This window comes from Pholcus phalangioides, unplaced genomic scaffold (genome assembly GCF_987345545.1).
Source record: "Pholcus phalangioides strain wild (caught in Gottingen) unplaced genomic scaffold, Ppha-v1.0 ptg000018l_1, whole genome shotgun sequence".
NCBI lineage: Eukaryota > Metazoa > Arthropoda > Arachnida > Araneae > Pholcidae > Pholcus > Pholcus phalangioides.
Genome location: NW_028301611.1, coordinates 9,832,225 through 9,857,729, shown reverse-complemented (window position 1 = coordinate 9,857,729; position 25,505 = coordinate 9,832,225). Strand labels below are relative to the sequence as shown.

The 25,505-nt window shown below is 35.0% G+C and overlaps 1 protein-coding gene across 1 annotated transcript; it reads left to right on the top strand.

The window, feature by feature from the left end:
- Positions 1-499: 499 nt before the first annotated feature.
- Snup (snurportin-1) lies at positions 500-25,499 on the top strand. Its single transcript, XM_089247767.1, has 9 exons — positions 500-708; positions 4,450-4,608; positions 6,602-6,749; positions 8,429-8,533; positions 8,883-8,979; positions 14,573-14,685; positions 20,177-20,254; positions 23,275-23,361; positions 25,257-25,499. Exons 2-9 carry the CDS (start codon positions 4,451-4,453, stop codon positions 25,497-25,499), a joined length of 1,029 nt encoding a protein of 342 aa, XP_089103893.1. The 5' UTR covers positions 500-708; position 4,450.
- The last annotated feature ends 6 nt before the right edge of the window (positions 25,500-25,505 follow it).

The window sequence follows — 25,505 nt, the reverse complement described above, 5'->3', positions numbered from 1 at the left end:
GGTGGAGCTGTCGAATTTCTCCGACAGAAATATTCTTTGAAAAAAAACTAGAAAATATTGTTTAGTAAACTTTTTTTAAAGAATCTGTAATATTAAGTATATTTTATAAAAATAATATTCAGTGATTTTATGAAGTTGAAATCCGAAAATTTTCATTTGTAGCATCCAATTAAAAAAACTTTTATATTCTATTTACACTATAATTTTATAAGACGCAGCTTTTGATTCGTCACTTGTTTCAATCCGCGATAGGTGCTTCAATCATAAAGATTTTAATTTTATAAAATTGTATAAAAAACTCAAAAAAGTGCCATTAATTAGTTAACGATTTTAATTTATTTCAACTTTATTAATATATATTTGAATTATTTCTTAAAATGCTGTCCGTGAAACGTTGACCAAATAGAATGTAAAAACGAAATATGCGTGAAATTGTCTTGATATTTTGGATGAAAAAAATATCATTATTCTAAGAATGAAACAGAAAACTGTTTCTTTGTTTTCTTTAGCTTTAAAACGTGGACTGAAAGTGTAATTTTTGCCTATGAAAAGTAGTTTTATATATTCATAATAGATGGCGTCACGAACGACAATGGTTGTTGTTTCTTTTCCTAATTTCATTTCAATGGCGGTCAAGTTCTGTTTTGAATTTTTGTGAAGTAGAGTTTCGATTATTGTGGAATTGTTCTGTTTTACAGGACCGCTTGCGTAAGTCTCACTCTTATAATCCTCAATTTTTGTTTCGCTAATGCTAATTTTGTTTCATAATTTACAGTAAATTTTACTTACAGTCCTAATACTTCGTAAATGATAATTTATAAACATTCTAAGTTTCTAAGCACTATTTTGATCTTTCAGTCATTACAAATGGGTTGAATTCTAAGCGGTACTGTTATCATCTATAAAACGAATCGTTGTTCACCGTTCAAATCGCATATTTAATTTGAGTTTTTAATTTGTTCTAAAGGTGGTTATTTAGATCAGTGGTTTTCAATCTAGGGACCGGTCTTGGGGTATTCTGGGGGGGGGGGGTGAAAACCAACTGGAAGGGGGAGTCGTTGTTGCATGCTGGGGGCACAGAGAAGCGGGGGGGGGGGTAATGATTTTGATGATGTCAATTCATCTTCATGCACATGCATTAGATCAGTCTGCTCCAACATTGGCTCTAGGTGTTGAACGCAGGGAGACGATGTGACAGGAGGGGTGAATTGTGCAAGTTCGTTTGATCATCCCGTATTTTATAGGACAGACAAATTTCCCCCCATGATATTCGACTTAAAGGAAGGAGTGGTCTTTTTGCCTTCCCGTTTTTGCACCTGAGTGAAGGCAGCCATCTTTGGCTACGAATGTAGGGGAGGCACGCATCTACAGCTGAGAATGGAGCATAGCCAGACAACTTCACAAGTTTGAATGGAGCATGGGTAGGCATCTTCGGTTGCAAATAAAGTCCAGGATTTTTCAGCTGCGAATGGAGCAGAGGCAGGTATCTTCAGCTACGAATAAAGTCGAGGAAGTCATCTTCAGCTGCAAATCGAGTGAAGGCAAACATTTTCAGCTGAAAATGAAGCCGAAGCAGATATATTTAGCTGCCAATGGAGTGGAACCTGGTATCTTCAGCTGTGAATGAAGTGAAGGCAGATATCTTCAGCCGCAAATGGACTTAGCCAGGTAGATCCATGGGTGTATCTAGAGCTCGTTGGGAGAGTTGATTTTACAAATGGCTAGAAATTGCTCAATTTGAATAAAGTGACTACACGGCCTACGTTTTGACTTGTATTTTCCAGAACAATCCCGGTTTTTTTCCTTCACCCCAATTTTTTTGAAAAATGTCAGTTTTTCCCGTTTTTCAATTGACGTGTTCTTGCATTTATTTAATCATAAATGTTGATACAGATAATTTTCATCAGACTGATTGAATGCAATATTGTCATATACAAGTTGCGAACATATGAACTATCACATTTTGCTTGGGGGGGGGGGGGTAATTGGGATGATAACCTCTCATAGATTCACACCTGGGTATATCCACCATGGCTGCACTGAGGAGAGACATATTGTATAATTGCATCTGATCATCCCCCGTATTTTATGAGACACAAATTTTCCCCAATATTATTGGGCTCTTGAGGGAGCGATTGTATCCCCCGTGCTTGGTTCAACCAGGGCAGTCTTGACAGCACCATCTGCCCCTCAGGAAAAATTATATTCTGTGAACTTGCCCACCTAATTAACTGAAGTACTCCTGCCGTATTTCTGTACTGCAATTTATTACTTTTAACAAGTTTGGTTGGAAATAAGAGCCATAGGTGCCGGAACCGAGGGGGGGGGGGCAAGCCCCACAATAATTAATAAATGTTCAATGAAACACATACTCCCCCTCTTACATACAGACTTCAGTCATGTATATACAGGACGACTGGTAACTTTCAGCCCCCTTAATGTTTCCTTCATGTTGGCACCTGTAATAAGAGATGTATTTATTCTCGACCTGCCATGTGCCAAAGCACGATCCCTGCACAAGATGAGCTGTTTGTGCTTAATTTGCCTTAGATTTCATCTGTGTGTCCATGTGGCTCACAAATAATTTTCGTTCCCCTTCTCAGTGTGGCAATATTTCTCATTGTGTGTGAGCATCACCCCACACATCTAGCCAAAGAATTCTGTGGCACTAAAGAAAGTTTCCATAGCCAGTAGTCCTTCGAAGAAGGCCAGGAACACGATTCAGTTAAAGAAGGAAATCATTGAAGAATATGAGAGCTGCATTAAAACTGTTGAAATCGGGAATAAATTGCATGTATGGGAAGTCGCCATGCACGATAAGTTCCATTGTGATGAAAAAGGAAGTAATAAAGGAGGCTATTGTAGCGAAAGGAGCTCCGTGTGGAGTAAGGTACAGAGATTTGTGGCAAAAAAATCACCCAGTCAAAGCTGTTGCAGACTGTGTCTGCAACTTGTTTAATGATAATGTCTTGCCCCATTTTAGATGTCTTAAAGAGGCGACAGAAACAACAGATTTCTTTGGACAGCTTTCTTGTGTGCCACTGTGTTGGTCAAGTGGTCATGGTGAAAGACGCGCTTCGTGGGGACCCGCATTTGATCCCCACCATCGCCACAGTGGTGGTCAGCTGAAGTTTTTTTCTGTGGTTCTCCCACCTTTGAGGTGCAAATGTGAGCCAATCTCCCCCATCAAAAAGTCTCGTCACAGAAAGCAACACACCTACAAACAGTACAAGTATTCAGTCATTACACTTCACTTCTGAAATATAGATGGCAGCACTGAAAATCACAACACTAGATATGCACACACATTGTTAGGTACACACACTTACACTTCTGGCACAACTCACTAGGTAGTAAATTCCATGGTGATATAGAGCTGAGTTGTGCTCGGTTTGAAGAAAAAAAAAACTTTCTTGCGTGACAAATGAGTTTACTGACTCTGAAACTGGTCCAAGCGTCAGAAGACCAAGAAGAGAAGTGACCCCAGATAGTGCCTGGTACCTAAGGTCCTTATGGAGGGGATTCCCCCTTCCAAAGAATAACATCTGCGCCTCTCCTCCCCTCCTCGCCATCTTTCATACACCAAGAAAGGTCAGTTAGTTCATTTCGTCTTCAGAAAGGTATAAAAATTTAAAATGCCATGTTAAATGTTCATTTATTCTTTAGATTAGTCTTTTATATTAATTTCTTGTTGTTTTTAGTATCAAACATTGTATTTATTCTCTATAAAATATGTTTTTGGTATTATTTTGGCATGTCTAAAATGAATTAATTAGATTTACATTGATTCATATGGAAATATTTTCCTCAGTTTTTGTTTTTTGTCGGTTTCGGATTTTGCCAATTACTTTAAGACGGATTATCAATGAAAACCAAGGTATCACTGTACAAGTAAGAATAAGCAAAGGTCACTGGTTTTCATAATCTTCTATTTATCAACTTACATGTATAACACATGATTATAGCATTAATTTTTTCCACAATCATAGCATATTATTAAAGTGAATGAAAGCTAAACAAAATTTAGATGAAATTCCTGCAAAGGCACTTCAGACCACACTACTGTTCACCTATAGACTGGCTGCATAAGTTTCTTTTTTTTCCTCATACCACACTTTCTTTTTTGTATGTGTACACACACTTTTTCATGTAGCACACTCTTCGGTTATAAATTGCTGGGCCACCGCACACAAATATAGTATAGTCTTTTTTTTCTTGATATTTATCACTGATTCTGACACTCGACTAAATAGACAGGTTTAGTTTTTAATGGGAAAAATGAGTTAAATTTAAATAAATATGGTAATTGTGTATTGTATTGTAGCCAAAACATTCTTTTTTTTCTTAGAAAGTGTTTCTTTGAAAGTACTGTGTGATATAGTATTATAATTCAGTATTTAGGGTGTTGAAATAAAAATTGGTATTATTTTTAAATTTTTTACTTTTCAGAATGGAGGAGGAAATCGTTGGTGCTTTGGCATCATTCAATTTTTCATCTCAGCCGGTGAGTGCCACTTCATCTCACCCACTTTTCTCATTGTACAAAGTCAAGAAAAGTGCCTCATCTCAAGAAGAAAGGCGGAAAAGATTTCTGGAAGCTCAAAAACTGTAAGTCTGTCGGATTATTCCAATGTTTCACCTTCCAGTGGTCGCACATATGCGAGAGATAGGCATTTTCTTTGTTTCTGCGTGTCTCTCACATATGTGCTACTGTTGGAAGATTAAAGGTTTATCTCTTTCCCCCTCCCCCCCCCAGTTAAAATGAATGAATCTGATTTTAAAAACTTCAAATCCAGTCAAAATTCAACACACAACATATTAAATTCCAAATTTATGCTCCAGAATTTCTACTCCATCTCCAGAATTTTGTCCATCATTGAAAAAAATCCCTACTCTTTGGCAAAAAAATTATTCCCAAGGAACTAACTTGGTAAAAGTCTGTCGCCTCTGTTTTTCCCCTTCCCCCAAAATGTCATGACATGCATGGATTGTCTCCCAGGGAAAAATGATTTTTTTTGAGAAGTTAAAAAAATCTGATTTTTTTATTTAAATCAGTTTTTTTTATTTAAATTAACTGACCACTTATTAATTAAAACAAATCTTGTTAATCAAGAATACATATTTTCGTATTACGTACCTATTTTTTTTCAATTAATTTCTCAAATTTGATTCATCATTAATGAATAAACTACAAGCGAAAAATATGAACATTAAAAATCTGTATTTTTTGTAACATGAAAGGTCATTGAGCCTGATTTAATGCCACAGATTAACATTTTTCTGGTGGAGAAAAGTGCTTTTATTTGTGAGGGCTCTCCCTTCAAAGTGAATGCCTGGTGGCAACTCTGTATCACATATGGCACAGATTTCTCAATTCACTTGATGTACAACCAAAGGGTCATTCAGCATCAACGAAATGAAAAAAATACTCTATGACAAGATTGTTTCTTGCGTAGTTGATGGATGCATTTATTATGATGTGTTTTCAACTTGCATGATGGATGTTGCTTAATAATTTACACATTTGTGTATACACATGTGCTTTCACAGATTTAATGAGTTTTGGTAAAATGAAATTAGCGAACTCTAGACTTATTCATACTTTTTATCAGAAGAACCCTATTGCCTCATTGAAATGTGTTGAAAATATTTAGTGCAGTTATATCTAACTATAGTGCTCCGTATTTTTCTGCAATTTTTCCTATGCACAAAATCTAGAAAAAGCTATCTTTCTACTCTGTATCTGTGGATTAGGTTCAAATTTCCAGGGCAATTCTGAATTCATGGGACGAAGTTGATACGAGACACTTTAATAAGCATTTTTCAACGTAGAATGTGTAGTCGAATTGCAATAGCAAAGACAGTAGAGTGTGTTTTTTGAGAGCACACAACAGCATTTCACCAAAAACAAGTATCATATTTTTCCGGCAGATTTGCTACGCGATATGTGCTATCAATCATTCAAGGTCCCAGGGTATTATAATATGGTAGGCCTTTTCTCATGGTACAACCTGGATAATGCAAATTCTACCACAAGTCATTATACCCCTGATGAAAGTCCCAAAGTGCATATTGACCATATTTCTAACTCAAAACTTGGGTAATTCTTTGTCATGTCTTAATTACCTGAGGTCAAAAGCAAAAATTCTACAGTGAGAAAGGCAAGCCCACACATTTGTGGCACTAGGGTCTGAAAAGTATAGCACAGACAGAAAGAGAGCATCTTTCAGAAATTTTTCGATTCTTCATCTAGTAAATATGATTCTTTTTACTTCTCTGAACCAGACTGAACATTGAAAACAATTAATATACTATTTTTTCTTACCAAGGTCTTTCACTAGAAGTTTATCATATCTAAATAGGTACACCAAACAAAGGCAGAAAGGTTTCGTTTATTACATGCAATAGGCATGTTTCAAAGTTTCCTTTCAAACAATAGATGATTTTCTAAAGAGTATAAATTCTTTTTACACTGTTTTGAATATCAGATGCATTATAAGCTTTGTACGGTTGGAGAAAGCTGTTTGACCGTATTATGATATTCAATGCTCTATTTGTATTTTCATTCATCCGTGCATAATAATTTCGGAAAATGTTCCAGGAAACGCTTTAATTTTGTCAATCATGCTCGAGGACTGGCAACTAATGAATGGAAGGATGATGATGATATGTGGAAAGATGGCGATAAAAATGATGAGGGTGAGATGGATATTGACTTGAAAAAGCCACCGCGTTCACATAGGAATCAAGTACATATTAAAATTACTGAACACTTATATTTGTATGACTTTTATGCTTGGTGATTCTATTTTCATTTTATTTTCTTGCCCTGCTGTAACCAGTCACATGAGATTTCTTTTCAACAGTGCAGTTCAAATAAGCAAAAACTCAGAAAATTGCATTTTTGAGTTATGCAGGTCATTAGAACAGCAGTGCAATACATGCTCCTGGAGTTGTCTTATTTCTGCACGAATTAGCTCAGTGTTTGGTCAGCAACCTTAACACTTTATAATACAGTAACTGAAAGAGTTACTTTTGATGCCAGAAGAAGATGAAACAGTACCTTTTAAGCGAGTCAATGAAAAGTGCAATAGTAATGTAGCTCTACGTATTGCAAAACAGCAACAACTCCCAACTCTGCTTATACATTTCCCTACTATAATTAAATATGAGCCGATTTCCATTCAGTTCCATACAAATTGAATCTTTAAAATGCAGATAAAACATAGAGTTTAAGAATAAAAAAATTAAACAAAATTTTTGAACACCAAACAGAAATTCAAACAAAAATTCAACAAATTTTTGAACTGAGCCAGTATTTTGAAATGTGTTTTATGGCAATGAGAAAAATGGAAGAAACAAAGACGTGGGTGCAAGAACCAGGCATCTACACTTTTTTCTGATTTTCACTTATTCCTATAAAGGAGTGGTTCTTTAACTTTTGTCAGCTGCAGCTCCATTGCCCACTTCATGATTTATCTGCGGTTCCCTTGAATAGTTTGGTAGATATTTTCCCATGAAAAGAACCACTTCAAAGCATAAACAGGCACACAAATGAATTTTTCCAGCTCGCCGCGACTCCTTTAGGTGCCATGAGAGACACTTTGAGAAACACTTCCATAAAGGGGAAAATCCTCTATCAGTTGGTGCTAGAACCAAGCGATGACTATAGAGATATAATGAAAAAGGAGCTGTACTGGTGTCTCACACAGTGCAATACATGCTCCTGGAGTTGTCTTATTTCTGCACGAATTAGCTCAGTGTTTGGTCAGCAACCTTACAACTTTGTAATGCAGTAACTGAAAGAGTTACTTTTGATGCCAGAAGAAGATGAAACAGTACCTTTTAAGTGAGTCAATGAAAAGTGCAATAGTAACTGTTTTTTTAAAAATGATTTTGGTCAATATACTTTTTGAAAAATGAACGAAATTCCATATTCATTTTAAAATCTTCCTCTAGATTTTTTTTTCTCCATAAACTTATTAAAAGTTACTTCTTGTAATCGTACAGTTTTAACGTGTTAATAAAGAGTTTCTGAGTATCTACCATGATTTTATCGGTAAGCCTGGCTACAGAATTCCAGTGTTAGGTAGAAAAAACCAAACTTCCATTCTTTTTTTTTCGATAAAAAAACTAGGCAAAAAGCTGGAAAAAAAAACCGGTTTGTGATAGAAGATATTATTAATGCTTTACACAAATTTGATAAGTTTTATTAAATGGCAAGTATTTTTAAAGTGTTTTTTTGTGCATTCTAAAAAATTTTAAAAACTGGAGTTCTCTGATTGTTACTCCCGCATCTTCATTTAAGTTAACATGACAATATTTTTTGCTACTGCAAAAATACTAACAGTTCGATTTTTTCCAATATGCCTACTGTAGTTTGTTGCTTAAATTAAATTTAAATTAATACACATATCTTGATTTTTAGCTCATGCTGTCAGAGTGGATGGTGGAGGTGCCAGAAGACTTGGCGATAAATTGGCTTCTTGTTCTGTGTCCAGTCGGCAAGCGTTGTTTGGTCATTGCTTCAAGAGTAAGACGTCGAACAAGTTCTTGTGCTGATTGTTATTTAAATTCATTACAATTTTTCTAATGAATATTTTTGATACAAAATATATGCACATAATGTATGTAATCACCAGGTCTGGGACTATACCTTCAAGCTACCTAGCCAGACATTTATCACATACATTTGGTAACATGCAAAACTTGTTGATACACAGGTCTTAAGCTATGAACAGATTTCATTTCTTAATATGTTTATGATGGTAGTTTCTTATTTTTATGATCGCTTTTTATTTTTTCTTCTGAGCCACCGCATTAGGCATTTTGTGTGTTGTTGCATTTACCTTGAATTTGTAATTTTTTCCTTTTTTTTTCAGGGTATTACCAAAGCCTATTCACGAGGTGGATATCATTTGGGAACATTTCCATCAAAGCTGCCAGGTGGCAATAAAGAGCAAATGAGCCAGAAATCAGGTATTTATATGAAGGCTAGTTGAAAAAAAAAATTATTTACAGAAACTACATCAAGTCTGTGTAGGTATGATTTTTTTAAATAATCCTCACTAAATTTGCATGCTCTTGGCTCTACCAAATGTGCTATGCAGCCTCACAGTGCTTTATGTAACCTTTTTAAAATCTTTCAAATTAAACCATAGCTGTGTGAAGTAAAAAATTTTGCTCTAATGATGGTTTTGAAGAAAATTGGGGGTGATTTTAAAAGTCACTTTCCAGCACAAGATTGACAACGTCAAACCAAATACAGTAAAATTCCTCTTTTGCGGACACCTGCAAGAGAAAAAATTGTCCGTAAAACCGGGTGACTATATTAGAGAAGGCTCCTTTTGAAACTAAAATACAGTATTAACAACAACTAAAATGCTTTATTTAAAAATCACCAAACTTCTGGCAATATAAGATGTATTTAAAGTCCTGCTAGTACATAATTATTGCATAGATATGCAATTAAAGCTGCAAAAGAAATACATCAAATTTGTAGAATGAATTTACATCTTTTGGAAAAACTGATCAATCGATGTTTGGTGGGTGTATCTGAGTATTCCAACTCCTTGAAAATGTATTTATAGTTGTGAGACTGCATCCAATGTCTTTCCATCATTGTGTTTACAGGAAAATGTATTTCATCCGTCCAACACTTAAAAAAAGGTTTGAATAGTTTTTGACACTGTGTTCATTAAGAGGGTTTCACTGTACGAATAAGTTTGATGAACACTATTTGAAAAAATACCACAGCAAGCTGGGTTCAAATTTTATCGCACAAAAACTGAAATTTATTAACATAACACACACACAGAAAGTAACTACACAGCATATAAAAACATACATATACACATACATGGTCCGCTTCCATTGTACCTAAGGGAACTGGTATGATTTGTTTAAGGCAAACTATTTATTTAAGATTTATGCAAGTGGCAAACACATTCCAAAGCAAAATGAATAGCATAATTTTAGAATGGTAACCAAATCTATTTTGATGTATTTTTGATTTGAAGTAAGGAATTATATATATATTTATTTATATCATATTGGTTATTTATATAGTTGATAATAGATTTCTTATAAGAGTTTCAATTTTTGTCATTCTTTAGATCAGTTTTTGTTATATAGTTTCTGGGGGCAAGATAGAGAAACGGTTTTTGGAAAATGTTTTTTTTTAGGTTTGTAAATGTCATAGGAAATTTCCTGTCTACTTTCTGGGTTTGATTCATTTTTCATTTTAAACCATATGAGGGATTTCTCTGTATAAACATTAATATTTTTCGCATATGTAGTTTGCTAAGATTAAAATGAAAATCATTTTGATAAAGAGCTCTATTTGAATGGAACAATGTATGTGAAATTTTGTTAAGAGAAATATTGATCAGATTTAATTCGGATTCAAGTTTTATTCATAGTTACCCCGCCCCAGATACAGATGGCATACTAAATCAAGGAAAGAACCCAGGCATAATAGATGGTCAGAAGGAAACTATATTTTTTAAACTGAAAATTCAAATACACTGCTGGCCACCGTAAATGCAACACCCTGAAGGAAGCATGCAAATAATATGAAATTTACAACATGCATTAGCGGAGGTGAGATATGCAAATGATTAGAATTTCAGCGCAGACGCACATCACGCGCGCCTGTGGCGCCACTTCAAAGCGCTATTTAAGGCTTGGAGATTTGGACGATTTGAAGTACGGCAATTGTGTTTTTCTTGTGGTTTTTTCAAAAAAACGATCAATTATGCCTCGTAGAAAACAGCGATCATCTTTTGATCAAGTATCCGAGTTCGACAGAGGAAGGATAGTGGCCTACCGAGATTGTGGATTATCTTTCAGGGAAATCGGTAGTCGTGTTGGACGAAACCAAACAACTGTAATGCGGATATGTGATCGTTGGATGCAGGAGGGTACGACGGACCGACGTGTTCGATCGCATCCACCTCAGTGCACCACTTCACGTGATGACAGGCGTATTGTGCGTATGGCAGTGACGGATCGCTCAGCCACATCACGAACCATAGCACAGCACATTCAGTCTGTACCGCATTATCCAGTGTCTGCGCGTACCATTCGACGCTGTTTACAGCAGAGTGGTCTGTCCGCAAGACGTCCATTGCTTCGTCTACCCTTGACGCAGAACCACAGACGTCTCCGCCGCCAATGGTGCGATGAAAGAAGGATGTGAACGGCACAATGGAATGAAATTGTCTTTACTGACGAGTCACGCTTCTGTCTGCAACGCCACGATGGTCGGATTCGAGTCTGGAGACACCGTGGAGAGAGGATGCTGAACAGCTGCGTTATGCACCGCCACACTGGTCCTGCACCGGGTATTATGGTATGGGGCGGTATTGGATATCACTCTCGCACTCCTCTAGTACGCATTACCGGTACTTTAAAAAGCCAGCGCTACATCTCCGAGGTGTTGGAGCCAGTTGTCCTTCCTTACCTTCAGGGCTTGCCCACAGCCATATTTCAACAGGATAATGCGCGACCACACGTGGCACGCATTGTCCAAAGGTTCTTCGTCAATCGCCAGATTGAATTGCTTCCCTGGCCAGCTCGCTCTCCGGATCTTTCGCCGATAGAAAACATGTGGTCCATGGTTGCTCAACGATTGACCCAGATTACATCCCCAGCTGCCACACCAGATCAACTTTGGCAACGCGTGGAAGCTGCTTGGTCTGCTGTACCCCAAGAACACAACCAAAGTCTCTTTGAATCAATGCCGAGGCGTGTGGCAGCGGTGATCTCCGACAATGGCGGCTACTCTGGCTACTGATTTTGGCAGGAACCACACTTCACAGAAGTCTATAAATTTAATCATTTGATGCTTGGTCAACATGTTATCTACAAAATAAATATTGTAGCGATATCTCTTGCCTTTCTTGGTGTTGCAATTTGGGTGGCCAGCAGTGTATTTATATAATTTAGTTTATTGCAGATCTTCAGGGCATGAGCCTTCCATTTTGAATTTTTATGTAATGTTATGCCTAGATGTTTAATTTCTTCGGCTTCATTGATTATGGGACATTCACAGTTTACCCGCAAGCAGTCTTCATTGTGACAATGAATTATGAGATTTTCAGTATTGTTTCTGTTGGTGTATAAAGTTGAAATTTTATATATTTAGTTTTAGCAAAGTTCAACAATAATTTATTATTCATTACGCAAGTGTTTAATATTGCTAGATCATGTTCAGTGTGATGTTTTAATGTCTAAAGAGTATTTTCAGTTAATTACAAGAGCTGTGTCATCAGCATAGCTTATGACATTACTATGCAATTTAAGATATTTAGAATCTATTTACATAGATTAGAAATAAAATTGAACCCAACACAGATCCTTGTGGGACACCATTCTTTATAAATAAAAATTTACTTATCTCGGAATCAATTTTCATGGCCTGCATCCGATTTGACAAAAAAACTTTTGAACCAATTATGAAAAAAAAACCTAATTCCAGTGCAAAACAATTTTTTGAAGAGAATTTCATGATTTAGTGTCAAATGCTTTCTTTAGGTCTAAGAAGACAGCTAGAGCTTGTTTACTATCATTTAGTTATTTATAAACATGTTTTGTAAGTCTTAATATAGACATCTTGGTATTTTTGTTCTCCAAGAAACCAAATTGTGTGTTAGTGATGTAAGAATTCGACTGAAGGAAGTTCATAAGCTTCATTTTTAACTAAGCACTCAATAACCTGAGAAAAATAGGAAGAACCAAAATTTTTCTTTTTCGGGCGGTGATGATTGAATTCTCTTATGCTGCCAGATTTGTAAATTAGAGTTGCAATACAATATTTTAATTTTACAATAAATTTCCCCCCCCCCCCCCATGAAAATTGAGGTATTTATCAGATTTTTTAGAAAACAAATATGGTAATTTAGAAATGTTCAATTAAAAAAAAAAACATTTTAGGCAAAATTCTGTCATGACGTAGAGCTTTTTGTTATTGTCTAATTTTAGTCATTTTTTTACTTCAGTTTCTTTAAATAAAGTCAAATCCATAGAATTTTGCTGGTTAGGCATATATTGATGGTCTTCAAGATTTTCATAAGGTTCATCATTGTTCAGGTTTCACACACACATTCATTTTTTTATATACAGCAAGAGTTTTACGATTTTGATCAGGAAGTATTTTTTTAGAGGTTTTCCCACTCACAAAGTTATTTACTAATTTCCATTGTTTTTTGTCTTTACTGAAATTTACAAACTTAGTGTGGAAATATGCCTCCTTAGTTCTTTTCAGTTTTCACTTCAATATTTTGTTGTAAATCTTTATATGACTCTGATATCATCATTACCTGGATTTCATTTTAAGTTTTAATATGACTGCGCAATAGACAGCCTCTTAACTCAGCAGCAGCTCGTAACCAAATTAGCCTTATAAACAAAATAGTGAACCTCTCCACTATTTGTACAAAGTACAAATGACACTGGATATCAAGCGAAGATGATTGGAAAGTGTGAGGTCGATGGCTCAGTTCCCCACAGAGGAATGGGACTTTTCTTTCCAATTATCTTCATTTGGTATCCAGTCATTTGTACTTCATATCAGGGTCTGTCCAGACATTTTTTGTAGGGTCCTGTTTTTGTGAAAATTTTCATTTTTCTGAAAATGGTCATTAGTTTTGTGAAAAATAAGTAATTTTGTGGAAAGCAAAATAATTAGTTTAATTTATCAGAAAAGAAATGAAATGCCTGATTTATGGTTTTGTAAACTTTTATTTTGTGAAGGGTCCAGAAAACTAACCCAAATTTCGACTGGATAGACCCTTGCACATATATGATGCCTAAACCCATATGCTGTGTTGCTTGAACCCTTGTAAGTACATATTTTATTAATGAGCTCAAATTACGAAAAAAAGTTCCTTCAATTTTTAAAGCTTGTGTACTTTGAGCAAGTTAAAGCTGACAGCAAATGTTATACTATAATGTTCACAAGTGATTTTTATGGGAATAATATTCTAGGAATGCGGAAGAAATTGAGATCCCAATTTTTTTTAACAAGAAAGTTTTGCTTCAAGATACTATCTTTTCGTGATGTGACACTTTTAAAAATTAATGAATTTTTAACTTAATTCTTTCTCTTTTCATTATGTCAGGGGAAAATTATAGCATTTTATACCTCATGCTTGTGCAATGAACTTTGATGAAGAGCATTAGAAAAATTATCTGAATCAATTTATTTTTGTCATCACTCAAGATGTATTGAGTACAAATTTCCTCGTCATAATACATTGAAATACCTATGTAATGATACTCCAGGGGCAGAAAAACCATATCATTGTAGATGGAATACATTAACAATGTAACTGCATCTGGACCAGAGAGTAATATCGTTATGATTATCATGAGCGATTATCATTTTATAGGATTTTCACTATGTATTTCCAAGATCTTTAATTGGAAGCATAGAAATTTCAAATTATTTTGATACTGCCTCAATGATTTCCACATTAATGATGAGAAATCTCTGCCTATTTCTGTATCTTTTATTCAGAAATTAAATTACACACTTTCTTATGCAGACAACTTTGGTTCATCCTTTTAGGTATGCGGTCATCTACATATAGCATACTTGACTGCATATATAGTGAGCAAGAGAAGACTTACTATATTTTGGATTTGATGTGCTGGAATAGCCATCCCCTGTATGATTCTGATGTAAGTTTATTGTACACCTTATTTACTTCAACTGAATCATTTAATTCAACCAAATACTTCCATTCAGTATTGTACAACAGTTTACTCAAAATTGCCTATTCTTATTAGATGGTAAACTTGTTATTTTCGAACAGTTAATAAAATTTTAAGCTAATTAAACGCCATTTTTATGGCTTGAAATGTCTATCAATAACTATGTATTTTGGAATAATAATAAAAAATTTAATTTTAAAATTAATATATATTTTTTTTAAAACACCATTTCAGTATGACTCGAGTGTGACTCGAGCCAAAGCAAAATCACAAAAATGACTTGGCTACAAAAGCAATTTTTGACACAAACAGAGTGCTAGCAACCACAAATAATTCTTTTTTGTCTCTCCTCACAATATATATTGCATTCTTTTTTGGAGTCTTCCACAGTCCAGTCGATCAACCTTCTTCGACAATTTTCACAGCAAATTGTGAAGACATGTAAGCTTCTTAAGAATGATAAATGTTAGTTACTGTCCAAGACAATGAAGTAATAAATACAAAGTTTTTTTTTTCTATCCAGACAAAAGTTTTTAATAATTACTCTACTTGGTGAACCCTCAAACTACGAAAACAAAAAAATTGATAAATCAAATGGAACACGTACACTACCCCCCCCCCCCAAATAACCTGAAAAACGATACAATTTCTGCTTTGGCAGAATCATTAATTGTAATCCACTATATTTGTATTATTTGGCAATATATCAATGATTCCCTTCTTATTTAAAATCAATTGCACAAATTTCGTTGATAGGATTTGATAAAAGAGAGGAAAAGTAGGAGAAAATTGAGAAAGTAGAACAAAACCGAGAAAGTAGAACATGTTTACGAAAAAGTAGGAAAACTAGGACGAGGGGAGCCCTGCATAGATGTAAACTTATAACTGGTCCATGAGCCCGAGCCCTCAATATTTGCCACCATCTCAATAATACCTATACAGTAGAACCTCTCGATAACGGACACCCATGGGACCAAAACTTTTGTCCGCTATTAGGGAGGTACAATATAAAGTAGAACTTTATTTTACATTTATATGTTTGGTTTCGGTCGCGATTGGTTTCTATATGCTACTGTGTGTAAAAGTGATACACTGGTTGTTATGCCAAATCATCAATCATCTCGATAAAAAAAGTTTTATTAAATTTCACTACTTTTATCTGTGATTATGCATAATTCAAAAGTAAAGTTGGAAAGTCTGATAGATATAGAAAAATTTATAACCTTTCTTCTCTTCATTAAACCAATTATTTTTTCCTGCACACGATATGTGCACTGCACATATATTTTGTAAAAATTAAATCAAGTATGAAGAAGAAATAAACCAGTTTTTGATGGTTTAAACTGTCACATCAAATATTGCTTTTCAATACAAAAATTTTCATTGGAAATACACACTTTAATTTCGTGTAATGTTTAAAATGACTATGTTATACAAAAAATTGTATAACAGTCTAACAACTTAATATGAAATTGTAAAATAATTTTCTACTCTCTACCGAATTATTTTGTACAATATATATATATATATAAACTGAAGAGTCAAAAAAACTGGTACAGGCATGCGTATGCAAATAAAGAGATATGGAACCAATCAGAGTACGGCGCTGCGGTCGGCAACGCCTATATAACTATATAACACAACAAGTGTCTGGCATAGTTGTTAGATCGGTTACTGCTGCTACAATGGCAGGTTATCAAGATTTAAGTGAGTTTGAACGTGGTGTTATACTCGGCGCACGAGAGATGGGACATAGCATCTCCGAGGTAGTGATGAAATTTGGATTTTCATATATGACCATTTCGCGAGTGTACCATGAATATTGGGAATCTGGTAAAAAATTAAATCTATGACATCACTGCGGCTGGAAAAAGATCATGCAAGAACGGGACCAACGACGACTGCTGCAGATTTCAATGCTGGGCCATCAACAAGTGTCACTGTGCGAACCATTCAACGAAACATCATCGATATGGACTTTCGGAGCCGAAGGCCCACTGCACGACACAAAGCTTTACGCCACGCCCCGACAACACCGACATTGGACTATTGAGGACTGGAAACACGTTGCCTGGTCTGACGAGTCTCGGTTCCAATTGCTTCGAGCTGATGGATGTGTACGGGTGTGGAGACAACCTCATGAATCCATTGACCCTACATGTCAACAGGGGACTGTTCAAGCTGGTGGAGGCTCTGTGATGGTATGGTGGTATGGGGCGTGTGCAGTTGGCGTGATATGGGACCCCTGATACGTCTAGATACGACTCTGACAGGTGACAGTGTACGTAAGCATCCTGTCTGATCACCTGCACCCATTCATGTCCATTGTGCATTCCGACGGACTTGGACAATTTCAGCAGGACGATGTGACACCCCACACGTCCAGAATTGCTACAAAGTGGCTCCAGGAACACTCTTCTGACTTTAGACACTTCCGCTGGCCACCAAAATCCCCAGACATGAACATTATTGAACATATCTGGGATGTCTTGCAACGTGCTGTTCAGAAGAGATCTCTACCCCCTCTTACTCCTACGGATTTATGGACAGCCCTGCAGGATTCGTGGTGTCAATTACCTCCAGCACTACTTCAGACATTAGTCGAGTCCATGCCACGTCGTGTTGCGGCACTTCTGCGAGCTCGCAGAGGCCCTACACGATATTAGGCAGGTGTACCAGATTTTTTGGCTCTTCAGTATATATATATATATATATATTGTTTTCTTACAAAATACACAATTTGAATAGAACATAGTATAAAAGCTGAAGGAAAAACTATCACCTATACTATTTGATATTCTTTAATTCCAGATTAAAAACCTTCAAAAATTTCTTCAACTGCTTATAGGCCTATATGTGTATGTATATAAACCAAATGCTGTACTCTTTTCATAATAAATAGGTGTTTAAAAATGCCATATATGTTTTTGTGATGTTGATTTCTGTTATTATTAAATTATCTAGATAATCACTGAGATACTTAAAAGAATATCCTCATTGTGCGTAACATTAGAATACAGTAAAACCTCGTTAAGTCGTCATTTTTCATCACACCCTTCCAGCACTCATAGACTACAATGTTATCAAACCCTCGTTTACTCGTCGCTAATTTCGGTTATGTCGTCACTATGAAAAAGTTTGAGAAAGAGGAACAGGCTATTTTTATGGCTCCCATTAAAAAAAGAACTTGTCAACAGCATTGCTATATGCTTAAAAGTCACCATAAAATCCTATATACCCAAACGGAATAGTTTAAGTAACGAAAGTTATGCTGGGGAAGTTCATTTGCAGAATAAGGTTTCTGGAATGTTGGGGACTGTTTAGGCTAGATCTCATTTCCGCCTGGGCTCCATTAGAGATACCGCGAGACACCCAACTCTGTCGCAAGAAGCAAAAGAAGCAATGTAAGCACTTTGCCCTCCGGGGGGGGGGGGGGGGGAAACAGGGCATCTCCGGCAAAACCAAAATTTATTGTTATGTCAAAGATTACATATAGTGCAAGGAAATCAAAATTTATGTAAATTGAAGAATCAAATTAATCAAGTTTAAGTCAAAGTGCAATGGGCACGGATAATAAATAATCATAGAAAGCATGGACTCTACTAATTTAGGACTTGAAATTTAAACAAAATATCTTTGTTGAAAAAAATTAGACATTCTTTCCCAAGTTGAGGTCTTCTGTTTACTTTTCCCTGCCCAGGCCCCTCCACCAAGTCAAAAGTGTTCGAGATTACTTTGTAGTTGCATCATGAACTACTGATGAAGAATTCAAACACTAAAATTAAATTTCATCTATATGTAAAATTAATGTGCAATAGAGAGTTCTGTTATGAAGAAAAGCTATTTATTCAAACAGTTGCTCTGTTAGTCTATAAATTAAAAATTACTAGTATAAATCAAAGTGTACAGTACATTTTACCACAATAATTTAAATAATAAGAGATAAAAAATTGCTATTATTTTTTCTTTCGTAATCTATCAATTTAATAAATGTCATATTACTTTAAATTGATATGATTTTCATAGCACTACACATTCAAACTGACGGAACTCCGCTTAAGTCGTCATAATTTTTCAATAACTTGAGGTGACGACTTATCGAGGTTTTACTATATATCTAGCAATCAAAATAAGTTTTTCACTGTATCTCAATACTGTGTGTCTGATGTCAAAAACCTAACCCTGATCACACATATTTTGAATAAACAGCTCTCTTTGACTTAGTAAATTGAACAAAGATAATCAATAGTTTAGATAAAATGAACCATAAAATTATGTATTATTTGTTCTAGATTCTTTGTGTGTCAAAAAATTCAAAACCACAAATTATAATTAGTATTGTTTTAATTATTGTAATAAATTAGCGTTTAAAAATAAAGCATTGTAATATGCAAAAAGGTAAGTTCTTCATCATGTTATATACTTGTGTTCAAAACATTATCCAAAAGCATTTATTTAGGTTTTTGATGGTTTAAACCAGTTTTTTATGTCAAAAACCCCCAGCCCTGGAATAAACGTTCATAACATTATCAATTATGTTGGCTTTTTTCACACATATCAACATGTGCAAACAAAACCAACATTACTATTCGGAATCAGCATCCTGGAACATAGTTATGTTCAGTTAATAAAGTAATTAATTTGTGGATTATCGTATTTACCAAATGAGCTTGGGATTATACATAATCACCATTGAATATGATAAATTCCTGATTTATGGGAAAAAATTCGCAAATTAGAGTTTGCTTAATTTTACTGTCCGCTAACGGGGAGCGAAATACATTAAAGCCCCATTCCACGAGACTGAGGATCAGAAAAGTGTCCGTTAATGGGAGGTGTCCAATAGCAGGGAAGTGCCTGTTAAGGAAAGTTCTCCACTGTAGAAATATTGGGTCTGTGGCCTACCAATATTTTCAATAACCTCATGTACCTTTGCATATTTTACTTGATAACACAAGTCAGTTTCAAAAATAATATCCCCTCTATGAAATTATTCCAATATGCAACTCCTCAAGTAAAGACCTGTTCCATTCTGTCTGTTAAGACAGACATTTTTTGAGTGAAAAATGTGTTTTTATATCTATTCGCACAAAAAATTATCAAGATTACGTTCTTATTTCAAATCGGTGTACACACACTTGTCAAGGGAAAGGACAGTGTTTTGTATTTCCTCCATAGAACTTCCATGTAATATTATGTCATAAACATTGAACAGATTAAAAATTTTTAAGATAAAATATTATGAAAATTTGCTACCTTGAAATCTGCTTGAGTCGATTTGATTTTCTATTCACTTGGTGTGTTGAGCTATCATGGTTTTACTGCATCAAGTGCAATTACTTTGTGAGAAGATGTACAAAAGTTTTTCATTATCCAATTATAATTTTTTTAATTTTCATTGTATTAAAAGTTTAAACAATTCAAAATGTGCATAATTAATTTTTGTATTGAATTTCAGACAGAGTTTAGGTTTTACTGGATTGACACGAAACTGAAGGAAGTGCCAGCTATTCAAGACTCTAGTCCTACAAACCCAGTATGTGCTCCAAATATTCTTTAACTCTAGTGAAACATTGCTACAATGATACTCTATGTAATGATGAATTCCTCCACAATGATATATTTTCAAATCTTGTTTGAAATTGGCCATTGTCTATGTCTAATGCTAAACTTCTCTCAATACAATGATATCCTTTACTACGATAATCCCCCCCCCCCTTCCCAATAACTTTAATGAGGTGGAAATGTGGTGGTTAAAGATTAATTTATTAACATTTGTATAACACAATGCGAAACATTAAAGAACAATTAATTAAACATACATTGTTTTATGAGTGACCAGCGCCATGGTATTCAACGGAACAAAGGCAGAACTGAAGTGTGTTCTATCTCGCATTTGATGACTCAATATTGCACTTACCCCAAACGGGGGCGCAGCACAGGTGGTAGATATTATTAAAATGCTGGAAGAGGAGATTTAATTTTTTAGTGCATTTAGAGTATCAATGTGAACTTTTTCATTCCCAATGGTACGTTATTAGCCATCAGTCGATGCAATGGTTCTGCAATCATAGCCTTTTTATGAAGAAACCCATGGTAAAAGTTGATCAACCCCAAAAACACATGTAATTATTGCTTATTGGTAGGAATATGGATGGCCTGAATCACCTTAACTTTCTTCTCAAAATGATGAATTCCATCTTTATGTACATGGGATCGTAAGAAATGTACTTCTGTTGTACCAAATAAACATATTTCTCTTTTCTCTTTAAATCTGGAATCTTTTAATCGAGTTAACACTATTTTCATATGGGAAGCTAACTCTTCATGAGATTTGGCTCTTTTGAAATCACTACAGCGATATTTTTGATGTTTCACTCGAAATATCCTTCAATGTATTTTTAAACTCGCCACATATCTTAGTTCTTCTGAGGTCTAATATTATCGGTATTTGGTATCTTCTGATCACTGAAAGTGCTAATGTTTTCGGTATCACTATTTTGTGTGATACACCAGTTTATTTTGATAAACCTCTTTACAGGGGCAATGCACACGCAAACACATCTGAGTTTCATTTGTCAACTTTAGGTTTTTTATAACCTACTAACTTATGACTAATAATGTACGTTTTATTGTGGCGAATAAATATTCAAAAGTGAATTTTTTGGCAGTACTAATAACACTGATTTAAAAGAGATGCCAACAGCAGCATAAATTTGATGGCATGTGATAATACTCGTATTGCCTTTCATAAGTATATGACATAATAATGCTCTACAACAGTTGTTCTCAAACTTTCACTCATGGCTCCCTTGCCCAATTCATGATTCATATGTGGCTCCCCAGAATGGTTTGGTAGATATTTTCCAATTTTAAAGAACCACTTCAAAGGATAAATAGGCACACAAAAAGCAATCTCTCCAGCTCGCTGCGACATCCCTTACAAAGGTTGGCAATGTCCCTAGAAGAGCTGTTGTGATGCACACTTTGAGAAACACTGTTTCATATTTTTTCTCAGCCCACTGAGTATCGTTATATTGAGGTTTCACTGTGTTTATTTAATACTTCTCATATTTTTTTATTAAATCTTGTATTCAAAGCCAGTTTGAGAAAGTATTGAGTTCAGTATTTTTTAACAACTTTGAGTCAGAGTTTAATGCAGATACAAACAAAATGGTCAATGGTTCGGAAGCTGAAACTCTTCCTTTTAGGGAAAAGTGGTAATATATTGATACATCAGTTAACAAATGCCTCAGCTAATGAATTTTTTTCCATGATTTTTCTGCCTCAGCTTATGAGTATGATTCAGATAACAAACATTTTAGTTGGTATGGATGCACATAGTAACATTTACTTATAACCCACTAACACAGCCTCTACATGGGCCAAATCAGCGGCAATCATCAGAATTACTGTCCCTCAAGCCCAGTTAACTCATCTCTACCTCAGAATTTTATTTTTTAGGTGAACCTCTATTTCTCTTTTGAATTATTTCATGTAAAATGATTAATTTAGCTTATATTTTTAAAGCACGGATAATTTTCAAGACCAAAACTTTGGTCTGGACATTCTAGGTGGTTATCTTTTCCATCTGCATGCATCAGACACAGCCGACCAAATTACAAATGGATGGGGGAACTCACCTTGGCTGCATCAACACCAGCTTTAATCTACTGGTGTTGGTTGTATACATAACGTAATATAAAAAGTCCTTTCAGTATCTTGTCTTGTAAATTCCCATTTATCCGATTTCGAAGCTGTTCATTTTAGCCTTCAGTCAGTTTTTGTATTTTTATAGCTGTCCTTGATTTTTCAAAAAAATTACCTTTTAATTGGATGGCTTTTATATAAAAAGAACCAAGCACCATTAAATAAAAAATGAGAAAAAGCTATTTATAGTTATCTTTGATTCAGTTTGGTAGTTAGTTCAAGTTGCACACAGACGGCATCACAACCTATATGTCACTTGCTTCTATTTAGATAAAAAACCCCACCTTTTTCAACAGTTCAGATGTCGGTATATCTCAAAAACGTTAAAAATGATACTTGTGTGTGGTTCCTTTTATATAAAAGCCGCCCAATTGTGGGACCTAGAACGAATTAAAAGATTTCCCATGTATAACTGTGGGAAATCATGTTTCAGCGAACAAACATAAACAAATTATCTTCGTTAGCCAAGGTATCACTGTACAGTTGGCGCTCGTTATAATGACTGAACATTGTAGTAGCCATTCTGTTAAATGGCCAGCAGGATAAGTCCTAAATATTTTATCACATAAGATATTTGTTTTCCTTTCAATATAATTACCACGATATAACAACTGTTTTTAACAGAACGATAGGGGTTGTTATAACGAGCATAGACTTTAGAATGATTTACATCATTTTCCTTGGTGGATTTATTGGCAGTTTATGCCACCTCTCCCATAATCGTTTATGATTTTTCCCCTGTTGCTGAGTGACTACACCAGCTTTTATATTTCCCATAGAAAGAGGGCTTAAAATAAACTTAAGTATTTTTTATATTTTGTATTAATCCGAATTTTATTTCTACAGTTCAAGTTTGTTCCATTGCCATTTTATACGTGTGATAATGCTACTCTTCAGTCGACGATGTCCTCAAGTTTACCTTTCCCCACTGAGGTAAGGATAATGGCTGTGTACCAGTCATACATGATTAATTTTGTCTAAGGCTGATGACCATTTGGGTTCCCAGTACATATTTTTAAATATTCCCTGTAGGGAAGGGAGAGGGTAAAGCTAGCTAATTTATAGACTACTAGCTATAATACCCGGTGCTGCTCGGGTTTCCTCTAATGGCAGGATTGAAAAAGTGACACTATTATAAAAGTATATCATGTCTGAAAGGCACTGCTAGGGAACCATGGTAAACATCCTGAAAGTGATTGTTGAGTGACAGATTTCAGCCCATTTTGGGTATTTGCCCAGCTCTGATAAATTTTTAATGTATCCTGTTCAATCAGACCCCCCCCCCCCCCGTTTGGTATACATGCAAAATTTGGTGATAATCGGTCTAAAATTGTATATTTGTATAGAGAACATACACAGAAAATCAAATATATATACTAAATCACACAAATGCACCTTGTACGCATTCCTCCAAGAAATTACAAATCGGTACATGCTGAAATATGTTTGTTTTGGTATAGCTCCTCCTGTACAGTAGACTCTTGACTATCTGACCTAGTTAAAAATTAATACATAATAATTCTCCATGATTTCAAGCTGTACAAAAACAGGTTTTGGGGTGTGGCTACGTAAAATTGACCATTAAAATTTCCCGGGCTGTTAACCAGACCTGTTTTTGCTGGGTTAGAGTGTAAATGGAAGGGCATTGCATCATAGAAGAGGGCTGAAAGGAAGAAGCAGTCATTTATCAGGGACTTTTTAAAAGACTAAAAACTCAGTTTTTGACTCTCATCTTAAGCCTACTTTTTGACATTTGCATTATTTATCAATGAAGAGTGAAATAAGTTTAAATAATTTTTATAAGCATGGAACTTGCGTTTTATGTTAATGGTTTATTTTAAAAGCATATAGTGTATATAAACTGTATATTTTTTGTTTCCTCCAATCAAGATAGACATTATCGTAAAATGTGTCCAATATGTTTCTTGGACCATTAATTCTGTAATAAATTTTTAAAATGTAGTTTTTCAGCACATAATAAACCTTAATATCAAATACTCGCCTGTACTTAGAGGTCAGAAAATACGAATAGGAGCTGATTTTGGTATGAAAAGGGTGCTTTTGATGGTATGGGTGGAGATGGGAAGTGAGCATTTATAGAACTCCAGCCTTTCTGATATCCGGCCCACCTTTTTGCCTTATTACGTTATATAGTCTGGGGCTATTGTATTTATGTTGCAGAGTTGTGTTTATTTCGTGTTCTGTTTGCTTGTAATTTATATAGACTATATAGGCTTATTTTTGAGTCTTCTTTCAAATCTACATAATGTTGGACTGCTTAAGGGTTTTGAGAGTCAAAGAGATAATGACATGGCATACAGAAAACATTTTCACTTAACTTATAAAAGAAATACAGCAGAACTCCAATTATCAAATGAAATAAGACCAGACCTCCAATTATCAAATGAAATAAGACCAGACCCCATTCAGATAATTCACCAAAAAAGGTTATTTCTTAGTAAAAAAACAAATTTTGCTTCTCAGTATGTAATGTCTGTATCCAATATCGCTACATTAGCTCATATATATATATAAATTTTTAAAAAAAATTATTTCCTCTTCCATCAAAATATTTATGAGAAACTAATTTTCAAAGCAATATAGACATTTTGACATAACTAGGGCAACCATAAAACCTAGATTTTATGGGACACATTATTGTTACAAATATTCACACTTATTTTTTCCTACATTTCTTTTGGTATTATAAAAAAACTCAAGTTCCTTAGTATGTTGAAGTTATCTTTTCAAGTGATTTGTTCTCTGTCACCACCAAAGGTGGCACAAAATTGCATCAGTATAATTGTTTGTTTTTTTATCATTACCAGCTAGATGGATTGCTTTTCTTTCACAAGGGGACACACTACCAACCTGGGGTGGCTACACCTCTGATAGTGTGGCTTAAACCTTTCATGGTTCCAGAGATGTTGAATATTGAAGTACCAGAATCTCTCTGCAAGGATAAGCCGTCTAACTACACCACGATGAGAGACCACGTACCAAAAGCATTCGAGAAGTATGAACGTCGCAAAGAGGATGATCAGACAAAAATGCAATGTGAAGAAACTTGAACACTT